General features: G+C 41.6%; 1 protein-coding gene across 1 annotated transcript in view; it reads right to left on the bottom strand.

Moving 5' to 3' along the window:
* Window positions 1–12,837, bottom strand: part of ADCY5 (adenylate cyclase 5) — a 984,560-nt gene that overhangs the window by 298,435 nt on the left and 673,288 nt on the right. The window contains exons 4-5 of the mRNA XM_063934061.1: window positions 6,687–6,798; window positions 3,563–3,690 (exon numbers count right to left, since the gene is read on the bottom strand). Of these exons, the coding sequence (XP_063790131.1) occupies window positions 3,563–3,690; window positions 6,687–6,798 (240 nt within the window). The remainder of the gene's footprint in view (window positions 1–3,562; window positions 3,691–6,686; window positions 6,799–12,837) is intronic.

Below are 12,837 nucleotides of genomic sequence, written 5' to 3' on the forward strand. Positions count from 1 at the left end.
CCCCTCAGTCCCTCGCTGCAGTGATCCTGTTGCCAGCAGGAATCACTGTAAAATAAAAAACCTAGCTAAACTTTTTCTAAGCAGCTCTTTAGGAGAGCCACCTAGATTGCACCCTTCTCGGCCGGGCACAAAAATCTAACTGGAGTCTGGAGGAGGGTCATAGGGGGAGGAGCCAGTGCACACCACCTGATCTGGAAAAGCTTTACTTTTTGTGCCCTGTCTCCTGCGGAGCCGCTATTCCCCATGGTCCTTTCAGGAACCCCAGCATCCACTAGGACGATAGAGAAATACATAATAAGGGGCTGATTCTGAGTTGGATGGATCTCTATGCACAGACACAAGTTTTTTTTACAAGAAGTGCATGCGCAGATGTGAATTTACGCATTTTTGTGTATCCCGATCCTGTGCTCAGTCGGATCTATCTTTCCAGGAACTATGGCTATTTGAGGTGGAAACAATTCTAGCACCCTGACTTCCAGGAGTATCATGGGCGTGTATCTAAAGCTCCTTGTCTTTCTGATTTATGCGTACGGGGAAGGGAAACCTGTTTATGACAGATGTCTTGCACTTAGTATGAGGCTGGTGTAAGTCACACTACTAAAGATGACAATTACAGTGGCTAGTATAAAGATAGTGGGCAACGCGGCTTCCTACTTGTAGACACACATACCCTGCATTAACTGAACAACTTCTCTCATTAGCATAATGTAGTAAATTTGTCTTTCGCAACTGTCTGTACATACAGCCACTTTACTTGCTACTCAGATTCAGCCCCTAACTCAGTAAAGGATTTGGTTTCAGGACACGTCGATCAGAAGACGGTAGAACCTGTATGTGGAGGAGCTTTTACAGAAACATTTGGCTTCATTGTGAATTGTTTTAGGTAAGCAGGGTAGTTGAAGCCAAACATCTATATTTATTAGGCTCAACACCTTCTAAATGTGCTTATTAATGTCATGTTGTTCTGCATTTATTCCAACTAATATAATAATCCTTCCGTATGTTCTTGTTTTTCTTGCATACTTCCAATTTTGCCACTCACAATTTATGATGTTTGCTCCAAAATAAAAGTTTAGGGAAACCTGGATTAACCGTAATGCCACAGGAGTGACGTATAACTGCTAAAATACTGACACATACAGTAGTGAGGGATGGAAATGCAGAACTAGCGTTCACACTCTGCAATCAATAGAAAAACACTCTGCAATTGTTACACTCTACCTTATGATAAATATGCAATTGTTAGTAAATACACTCTACAATTTCTACTTCACACACACTGTATTTTCTCTGTCGGGCTGACACCATGTTGTACACAACTCCATTTTGGAATTTTTAGTACTGCATATGCTCCATGGTTGATCGTATCCAACAATGGGCAGCAACTGGTGATTATGAGCTGCACATGACTTAGTCGCTTCTCCATAACTGGGGCATAATTGGGTGGCAAATGAGTGTTCGCCTACAGTTCAGAAAGCATGGAAATGCTAATATTCAGTTGAATGTACAGTATGCAGAGATCTGTCTGATTTTCTAATGGATCTTTGGCACCAGAAGTAGGTGATGACAACTTCTTCCACAAGCAGATGAATAGGGGCAGTGTGAGAGCATAGATACATGCAGCTTTGCAAACTACAGTAGTAGTGAATATCCACATTAATTTCAGTACATACACTTCGCTAATACCTGCACTCTGCACTAGCACATATACATCTCCACAATTGTTAGTTCATACACTCTACAATCATTAATATATACACTCTGAAATCATTAGTTCATTCTCTCTACGTTTCCTAGTTCTTACATACACTCTTCTGCAATCACTAGTACGGGATGCGGTCAGAATACGACAGCAGATCCCGACTGTTAGAATCCTGACACATCCCAACAGTAAAAGAGAAGTGGATAGGGTTAGCAGAGTTAGGCATTAGGGCGTGGGTTAGGGGAGGGGGTAGGTTAGGGTTAGGCAGCGGGAGGGGTGAGTTAAGGGTAAGAATTGGGGTAGGCTGAAAATACTGTCAGTATTCTGACTGTCGGGATCCCGAGTGCCGGGATTTCATCCCCAACTTGCTACGACATACAGTATACTAGTACATACACTGTACAATTGATACATACACATACTGTACACTATACAACTGTCAGTTCATACACTGACATTTCTAGTTCATACACTATGGAATCTCTAGTTCATACACTCTGCAATTGCTTGTTCATATACATCTGCAATTGCTTTTTCATACACTAGGTAACTCAGGGGCAAAACCAGAACTTTGTGGGCCCCACAGTCACAGTAACCTACTGAATAGGCCCCTGTCCCAATGCTTCTTAAAAGACACCTCTTCGTGTCATCCTAGTACACATTATGCCACACAGTATCCCCAATTCACATTATGACATACATAATCCCCAGTTCATAGTATGCTATATTACAGTGGCCCATGTTCATACTGTGCCACATTAGTGTCCTCCAGTTCAAATTATTTTACAGTACCCTAGTTCATATTATATACCATTACACTGCCCAATGAGCAGATCAGATTATGACACATTACAGTGGCCTCCAATTCAATTTGTGCCACATTACACTACACACACCTCTCACTGAAAATGTACTGTACTGTCGCACAATTCAGGCTGGGCTCCCTTCTGGGCCCAATAGCAATGGCACCCCTTGCATCCCAAGAGGTAACTTCTCTTTCATATACTCTGCAATTGCTAGTTCATACATGGATGGTAAGCACTTATTCATACAGACTGCAGTTTCTAGCTCATACACTCTGCAATCACTAGTTCATCTACTCTGCAACTGCATACTCTCTGTAGTTGCTTGTTAATACAGTCCACAGTCGCTAATTCATACACTCCGCAATCACTCTGCTTTCACATATACCCTACAATTTCTTGTTTATAGTTTCCATTCTTTACTGCATGTTATGCTTTTGTGATTCTGTTGACGCTAAAAGCCAGCTCATTTCCTATTAACCTTAGAGAGAAAATGTTAATAAGATCCCTTTAACTAATTTACTGTATTTGATATCCAGTAGGAATGAGGACCCTGCCCCTGATATTTGGTTGGTCACACATGATGATCACGTAGTTCCAATGTTTCCAATTCTGCTTTTAGGAGACACCAACAGATTGTGTTTAATTATATTCCTGTTCAGTCAGGTGAGACAATCAGTGGCTGCTCCATGTTTTATGCTCATAACCACTCAGTCAATTGTTGCTCTTATCTTAATACTGCATTCCTCTTTCCTGGCACACAAGGCCTCATACTCCTGTTTTCTGTGTTAATCGCATCTTTACTTGTGTAAACAGCTGGTGTACCTGGAAGCCACATTTCTCACTCACTAATCTGTAAAATATCAACTGCACATAGTGAGCAGGAAAAATAACCGTCACTATGTTATTAATCATCTAGAACTATCACTTCGCAATCAGTTGTACAGCTGACATTAAACCTGTTAGGAATTATCTTGTTGTTACCTATATCTGTTTTCTTCAATTCCCCGTTCTACCCACATGTCACCGTGTGCATTGTGTTAAGTTGTGTACTCACGAGATTGCCTCTATCATGTCCAGACCCATCTCCACACAGCAGTGAGCGTGGTCAGCGCGGGCCTCTGGAAGGCCAGATACACAGTAATAGCAGTCACCCAGAATCTTGATCCGCAGACAGTGGTTCTCCTGAACAAAGGGGAATTGCAATTAAAGCCTGAGTATGCATTGCAGGACATGGTAACACTGTGTATCCTGAAGGAATATTTACCAAATTTTCATCAATACAAATATGGCCTATTTACAGTACAAAAAGTAGCTTGCATAATACTATTGTTGTTTAACCTTTTTAGACCTCATGTGGATGAGGTCTAAAAAGCAAATGAGCAGTGGTTATATATAATATACAATACTGTGCAAACGTTTTAGGCAGGTGTGGAAAAAATTCTGCAAAGTAAGACTGCTTTCAAAAATAGAAGTGTTAATACTGTTGTTTTATTGTATTAATTAACAAAATGCAAAGTGTATGAACAGAAGAGAAATCTAAATCAAGTCAACATTTTGGTGAGACCACCCTTTGCCTTCAAAAACAGATTCAATTCTTCAAGGTACACTTGCATAAAGTCAGAGATTTTGTACGATCATAGTCAGATATATGACTAACCAATTAACCAATTAACTAAACAGGTGATAATGATCATCATTTTCATACGTAGGTTGAAACAAAGTCATTTATTGAAACAGAAACAGCTGTGAAGGAGGCTTAAAACTGGGGGAGGAACAGCAAAACTATGTTACAAAGGTGAGGTTTTGGAAGACAGTTTGATGTCACAGATGATACTCTATGGCAAGTGTGACCACACCAACAAGACACATATTTACTAAGGTCCCGATTTTGTCCGAGTTTTTTTTTTTTTTCCTAAGTGTCATCTCGGGAATTTACTAAACACAAATCTCGGCAGTGTTGGGGCTATTCATATTTTTTTCCCCGGGTGAGTTCAGAAATACGAATGAATAGACCATCGGTCAAACACGCCTGTTATTTGATACAACTCGGTAATTTGCTAAGGATTCGTCGTATTCACAATCACTGCCGACAATAGCCAAACACTGTCGGGAAAGCATAGAATTCGTAAAAAAAAAAAAGCAGTTTTAAAATAGACCTGCTTTTTGGAGGCATGTTCAGATAGGCATGCACGGATCAGTGATATCCGTGCATGCTTATCTGTGGTAAGGGGTCTGAAAGAGTTAAGAATAAATGTAAAAAATTTGCGTGGGGTCCCCCCTCCTAAGCATAACCAGCCTCGGGCTCTTTCAGCTGGTCCTGGTTGTTTAATGACTGGGGTTCCCCTGTATTTAGCCAACCAGCACCGGGCTCTTAAGCCGGCCCTGGTTCCAAAAATACGGGGGACAAAAGACATAGGGGTTCCCCGTATTTTTAAAACCAGCACCAGTCTCCACTAGCCAGAGTGATAATGCCACAGCCGGGGTTAACTTTTATACAGGTCCCTGCGGCCGTGGCATTACCCCCCTAACTATTCACCACTGGCCGGGGTTCCCTGGAGGAGTGTGGACCCCTTAAATCAAGGGGTCCCCCCTCCAGACACCCAAGTACTCCAGTAAAACACTGCCCGACAATACGAATAACATCGACATCGGAAAATACAAAAAAACGCAAACTCGGAAGCTTAGTAAATTACCGAAAATAATTTCAAAAAGTTGCAGAAACATACAGCTGATAAAATTTGAGTTTAAACTCCCACCAATTCGACAGAAACACGAATCTTAGTAAATAAACCCCCAGGTAGTTATACTGTATCAGCAAGGTCTCTCCCAGGCAAAGATTTCAAAGCAAACTGGGGTTTGAAGATGTGCTGTTCAAGCTCTTTTGAAGAAGCACAAAGAAATGGGCAACATTGAGTCCCGTAAACGCAGTTGTCGGCCAAGGAAACTTATGGCATCAGATGAAAGACACATCATGCTTACTTCTCTTCGAAATTGGAAGATGTCCAGCAGTGCCATCAGCTCAGGACTGCAGAAACCAGAGGGACCTGGGTACACCCATCTACTGTTCAAAGAAGTCTGGCCAGAAGTGGTCTTCATGGAATAATTGATGCCAAAAAGCCATACCTTTGACATGGAAACAAGACCAAGTGACTAAACTAAGCACGAAGGCATAGGAAATGGGGTGCAGAAAAATGGCAGCAGGTGCTCTGAGCTGATGAGTCAAAATGTGAAATATTTGTCTGTAACAGAAGGCAGTCTGTTGGTGGAAGGGCTGAAGAGCGATACAATAATTAGTGTGTGCATGGTGGAGGTTTCTTGCAAGTTGGGGCTACATTTCAGGAACAGGAGTTAGAGATTTGGCCAGGATTAATGGTGTCCTTAATGCTGAGAAATACAGGCAGATACTTAGCCATAATGCAATACCATCAGAGAGGTGTCTGATTTGCTCCAAATTTATTCTGCAGCAGGACAATGACCCCAAACATACAGCCAATGTCATTAAGAACTATCTTCAGCGTAAAGAAGAACAAGGAGACCTAGAAGTGATGGTATGGCCCCCACAGAGTCCTGATATCAACATCATTGAGTCTGTCAGGTTTTAAATGAAGAGACAGAAGGATTTGAGCAAGCCTACATACATAGAAGATCTGTGGTTAGTTCTCCAAGATGTTTGGAACAACCTCTCTGCCGAGTTCCTTCAAAAACTGTTTGCAAGTGTACCTAGAAGAATTGATGCTGTTTTGAAGGCAAAGGGTGATCACACCAAATATTGATTTGATTTACATTTTCCTTCTGTTCATTCACTTTGCATTTTGTTAACTGATAAAAATAAACTATTAATACTCCTATTTTTTAAAACATTGTTACTTTGCAGCATTTTTTCCACACCTGCCTAAAATTTTTGCACAGTACTGTATATGCGCGTGCGGGCTTAGTATGCTTAGTATTAGAACAATTGGTCCACATATAAAGCACAGTCCAGTGAATGGAGCACATTGTAAAAATAAATATGAGTACCAAAGCATCTAAAACATGGCTGAGACATAAATCTTTGTATATACTTTTATACCACATGGGCCAGTAACATCTATTGTTAGATTCTGGGATTTAGTACATAAAACCCTGTGGAATTAAGTGTTTGTAGTAAAACTGACAAAAGACATTGTACATAAACTCACAGCCGCCAGTTTGTCGAATCGGGCAAACAGCTCATTGAGTGTCATCACTAGTTCCTGCGCTGTGCACTGAGAAGCCAGACTGGTAAAACCCTCAATGTCCGCAAAGAGGATGCTGGAAAATAAGCAGAAACTTAAAAGTCACAAATACATTATGTCCCATGTATTATGTCCAGAAAATAGGACTAGTATAGAAAGATTTATGGTAAGGACTAAAGCACAGACTGCCATATGTTCAGGTGTGGATCATTAGGTTGTCCCTAATTAGGTCGACAGTCAATAGGTCGACCCTATATAGTCGACATGAGCAAAATATTGACAGGGTCATTAGGTCGACATGTAAAAGGTAGACAATGTAAAAGGTCGACAGGTACAAAAGGTCAACACATGAAAAAGTTGACATGGAAAATTGGCAACATAAAAAAGGTTGATGTGTAATTTTCACCGTCAGATCAGAGGAATCCTACTGTGTCCCCTTGCATGGCTCGCTTCATTCGTTACTACTCTCAATCTTAGTCAACGTGGATGCTAAAGTATGAAAAAAGTGGAAAAAAATGCAAAACATTTTTAAAAAGTTGTGTCGATCATTGTCATGTCGACCACTTGAACCTATCCTGTCTCCGTAAAAGGAAAGAAACAGCCACACTTCCAATAATTATATACACTGAACCGTACATTTAATTCACACAGACACTTGCACACATTTTAGCATACATCAGACACAGAATAAAGCAGGAATTATCTATAGAGTTTATTATTTTATCTTTAAGGGCAGTATCCTATTAGCCGAGGTAAAACATCGGGCGTGAAAAATTTTATTTTTTCGCAATTTTTCCCAATGTTTCATCAGTTTTATTTTTACAGGCTATCCTATTAGATCGCCAGTAAAAAAATGTCCTTTCTCCCAAAACCACACAGGTTCAGTGAAACCTGTGTGTTTTTGTGAGAAACAGACCCCTTTTTCGCTTGAAAATGGGGTTGTTTCCGGGGATATGGTTTCACCTGTCTGAGGCAGGCGAAGCAAAATCCCAGATAAGCCGCGGCTTGCTGTTTGCCCTCTGCACACACTATGCACCATTTTTAAACATGCCTTTACCATCATTACTTCACCTTTGGGGATTACTTTGCGGTAGTGGCACATAGATCTTACGACCTAGGTGCTGTATAACACTCTGTCTTGGAGTCATGACTTGTGCCACACAGCATTATGCACCTCACAATTATCAGCTATAACTGACAGCATCATGCACTTGCACGTTTGGCCACTATACTCAATGGGGGCGGCTTTTGTTTACATATGTAACTCAGGGGCAAACGCAGGATTTGGAAGGGGGGGAGGGGGGGGTGTTCCGTGTGTGTGTGTATGTGTGTATGTACACACAGAGAATCCTGCACTCTCCTTAGCAATTTTTAATTGGCCCATTTGTGATCATATCTCTTTCTCATGCACCCCTAAGCTCATTTACCTTTAACCTGGTTCAGCTGCTGTTTAGGCGTGTTGGTGTCTGTCTCACTTTGAAAGCCAGAAGTCAGTTGGCAGGTGAGCTTAAAACCAGGTAAGCACACTTGTGAAGTTGTGTTAGTGACTGTCTTACCTTTTAAAAGTCATAAGTGTGGCAGGTAAGCTTTAAACCAGGTAAGCCCAATTTATCCCTATGAAACAGCAGTTGCCAGGTCTCTAAAAAATCTATGTGAAAGTTTATGTGATAGAGTAAGGGTGTGTACACACGGTGAGATTTTTTCTTAAGACTTTGACTATATAGTCAAAATCGTAAGAAAAGTCAGTGCAGATCGCAAGGTGAAAGTCACCTTGCGATCCCGATGCGCGGTCCCGCCAGGTCGGCATCGCAAGAAAAGATAGACTGTGCAGGCAAGTCAATCCTTGCTAGATCGGTGTACTATCTAGTTCATCTCACATGTCAATGACATCTCACATAAGCCAAAATCTCACATAAGCCAAAATCGTAAGCACACATAGTACAGATCTCAAGAAAAGTTAGTCAAAATCTGTCCTATCTGGCCTCCGGGGAGTTCAAGGGAAATCGCAAGTAAAAATAGGACATAGCAAGGATCTCACCGTGTGTACACACCCTGAAGGTGTGTACACACGGTGAGATTTTTTCTTGAGATTTTGACTATATAGTCAAAATCGCAAGAAAAGTTAGTGCAAATCGCAAGGTGACTTTCAAGGGAAATCGCAAGTAAAAATCGAACATAGCAAGGATCTCACCGTGTGTACACACCCTAAGACTTGCAGTGAAATGGGGTCCCGTGGAGTGGGCTGCAAGCTTACATGCATTGTACAATTCATAAACCAAAACCCCATTGCCCACCACAACCCAACCTAGGATTGGGAAGTACGTGAGTGCACCCCTCTCCTGGGAATGGTGAGTGCAGTGCATTCCCGTATACATATTTATTTATTATTTATTAACAGCAAATTCCGTTGCGCTATACAATTGGAAATAACAATGATATAACAAAACTGGGTAATAACAAACAGTCATAGAGGTAGGTGGGCCCTGCTCGCAAGCTTACAATCTATAGGGAAATAGGCATTGATACACAAGGATAGGTGCTATCTATTGCATAGTTGTCCTCCAGATTGCAAAGGTTCTGGGTGGGCTGTATGATATTGTCACATAGCAATGATGAACCGGGGTCAGGAGGAAGGGTGAGAAGACGTGAGGATATGTGTGGACTGTGCAGAGTGGATGCAATTTGATAGGAAGGTTTACGAAAGTTATGTGGGCGGTTCTGGAATTTGATACGCTTGCCTGAAGAGGTGAGTTTTCAGGGAACGTTTGAAGGTTTGGAGACTAGAGGAGAGTCTTATTGTGTGTGGTAGGGCATTCCACAGAGTGGGTGCAGCCCGATGAAAGTCCTGCAATCGTGAGTGGATGCGAGTAATGTGTGTGGATGAGAGACGCAGGTCTTGTGAAGAGCAAAGAGGTCGGCTGGGAGATATTTTGAGATGAGCGAAGAGATGTACTTTGGTGTAGTTTGGTTAATGGCCTTGTGTGTAAGTAAAAGTATTTTATATTTAATACGGTAGAATACAGGTAACCAATGGAGGGACTGACAGAGTGTATCTGCAGACGATGAACGTCTAGCAAGGAAGATTAGCCTTGCAGCTGCATTCAGAATGGATTGCAGCGGTGAGAGTCTCATTTTGGGAAGACCAGTTAGGAGACTATTGCAATAAACAATGCAGGAGATGATGAGAGCATAGATTTAGCAGTGTCTTGTGTAAGGTATGGTCGTATTTTGGATATGCTTTTTAGATGCATGTAACATGATTTTGAGACAGATTGAATGTTGGGAACAAAGGAAAGATCAGAGTCAAGGATGACACCTAGGCAGCGAGCTTGTGGGGTAGGGTAGATTGTCAAGTTTTCAACAGTGATAAAGATATCAGGTTGGTACCTACTATTGGCCGGCGGAAATATAATTAACTCTGTTTTTGAAATATTAAGTTTGAGGTGGCGAGATGTCATCCAATATGAAATGGCAGAAAGGCATTCAGTGACACTGCGTACAGATGATACTGAAATCCAAAAGAGCTGATTAGTTTACCAAGAGATGAGGTATAGATAGAGAAAAGCAGAGGACCCAAGACTGAGCCTTGCGGTACTCCAACTGAAAGAAGTAGCGAAGAGGAGGTAAATTCAGAGACTCAAACACTGGAGGAGCGATTAGATAAGTAGGATAGGAACCAAGAAAGGGCTGTGTCTTTAAGACCTAGGGATTGTAGTGTTTGTATGAGAAGAGAGTGGTCCACAGTGTCAAAGGCAGCAGATAGATCTAGAAGAATAAGTAGTGAGTAATGGCCTTTAGACTTCGTAGTGACCAAATCATTAACCACTTTAGTCAGTGCTGTCTCTGTGGAGTGTTGGGAATGGAAGCCTGACTGAAGTGGGTCCAATAAATTGTGTGAGTTAAGAAAGTGTGTGAGTCGTGTAAGGGTAAAGGATCAAGAGGAGAGGTAGTAGTGAAGAAGGATGAGAAGAGTGATGATACTTCATCTTCATTTGCGGGATCAAATGAAAAGAGAGTGCCAGAGGGTTCAGGTAAAGAACTGAGCAGGTCACTGGCTGCCGAAGAGCATACCATTTCATCTTGGATCTTATCAATCTTCTCCTTGAAGTAGGAAGCAAGATCTTGTGCCTTGATAGTGGCTGGTGGGGTAGGTGAGGGAGGATTCAGAAGTGATTTAAATGTATTAAAGAGTCGTTTGGGGTTAGAGGCTTGAGCAGAGATAAGAGTTTGGAAATATGTTTGTTTGGCAGTGTCTAGGGCATTTCTATAAGAGTGGTAGACAGTCTTATATGTGAGGAAGTCACTTGAAATACGAGATTTACGCCACTGACGTTTAAGTTTATGTGTGAGTTTTTGTAGTTGTCTTATTAATTTAGAGTGCCATGGTTGACATCTAGGCCTACGTGGAGTGTGATGGGTAGCTGGAGCCACTTCATCAAGGGCTAGTTCTAGAGTCTCGTTCAGGTGTGATACAGCCATCTCAGGAGAGGTGAATGCAGAAATAGGTGAAAGCAGTTGTTGGAGTGAGGTGAAAAGTTGTTGAAGATTAATTGTGTTAATATTTCTGCAGGTTTGCGGAGGATTGGAGGACTTCAGTAACACAGAGTTTGAATTAACGGAGGAGAGCATGCAGGTGATAAGGTTGTGATCTGAGAGGGGGAAAGGAGTGTTAATGAGTTCAGAAATGGAGCATAGTCTAGTGAATACTAGATCAAGGCAGTGGCACTCCTGATGAGTAGAGGAGTCAGTCCATTGGGAGAGGCTGGTTAGAGAGAGTAGTTTGGAGGCGTGAGCAGCAGATTTTGGACAATCAATAGCAATATTGAAATCACCCATGATCATGGTGGAGATGTCAGATGATAGGAAGTGAGGGAGTCAGGCGGAAAAATCTTCCAGAAATAATTTGGGATGCCCAGGTGGGCGATAGATAGCTGCAACACGCAGAGAGAAAGGAGAGTAAACCCTGATGGAATGTACTTCAAATGATGTAAATGTGAGTGATGGAACCTGTGATAGAACAGTGTATGCAAAAGATTGGGAAAGTAATAGTCCAACTCCTCCTCCTTTATGGTTACCAGACCTGGAGGTGTGTGTAAAGTGGAGACCACCATGTGCCAGTGCTGCAGGGGAGGCAGTGTCTGATTGTGTGAGCCATGTTTCTGTTATAGCCAGCAGATTGAAGTTGTTAGATATGAAGAGGTCATGGATGGATGTTAATTTGTTACAAACAGAGCATGCATTCCACAAGGCACATTTTAGTGATCTGGAGGGTGATGGAAGACATGTGATGTTTATGAGGTTAGCTGGATTTCTATGTTGCTGTGAATCAGGTGAATGTGAGTGATGCAAGTGGTTGGGTCCTGGATTTGGTGAAATATCACCAGCTATCAGGAGCAGAAGAGAGAGATAAATGTGGGTGTCAGAGGTTTCTGAAAGTTTTTTATGGTGAGAGGTTGTACATGTTATTGTCAATGAGCATAGGGAAGTAAAAAGCGCATGAGTGTTAATAAGAGGGAAGTGAATAATTGAGGGGGCAACATGTACAGAGGGGTGAGTTGCTGGGAGACTGAATGATGTTATGGCTTTTATGAATATCCCATGAAGAGCAATGCAGAAAATCAATTTGTGGTACATAGTTAGTTTGAGATTAAATCAGAGTTATCTAGGCTGAGTGTAAGGTTTCACTTGTTAGAGTTAAAAGTTCAGGTGCCTGTTTACTGGTGTTGTTCCGCTGTATGTTAACTGAGCATGACAGAGCAAAATGACAAACAGGTATGTACAGTCACATGCAAATCACAATGTAACTGGTTTTATACAAAATTGGTTGTATTCTGTTCTTAGAGATCATGAGGATTATAGTTGGAAAGATATACATACGCTTAAATGCAAAGATGATTTTGATTGAGGATGAAAGGAAGGGTGGTTGTTGTTTTTTTGCAACGTTGGTTGGTTGTTGCCGTCTGTTTTCATCCTGTTTAAGTCCTGGGTAAGTCTATATTTAATATTTTCTTAACCCTTTTAAAACAACCCTTCTAAGACAACCCTGTTCAACCAGGCTGTTCAGCCTAGCATCTTTCCTTATGCTAGCCATACATCAGACCAACTTTTCTCCAAC

This window comes from Pseudophryne corroboree, chromosome 7, assembly GCF_028390025.1.
Source record: "Pseudophryne corroboree isolate aPseCor3 chromosome 7, aPseCor3.hap2, whole genome shotgun sequence".
NCBI lineage: Eukaryota > Metazoa > Chordata > Amphibia > Anura > Myobatrachidae > Pseudophryne > Pseudophryne corroboree.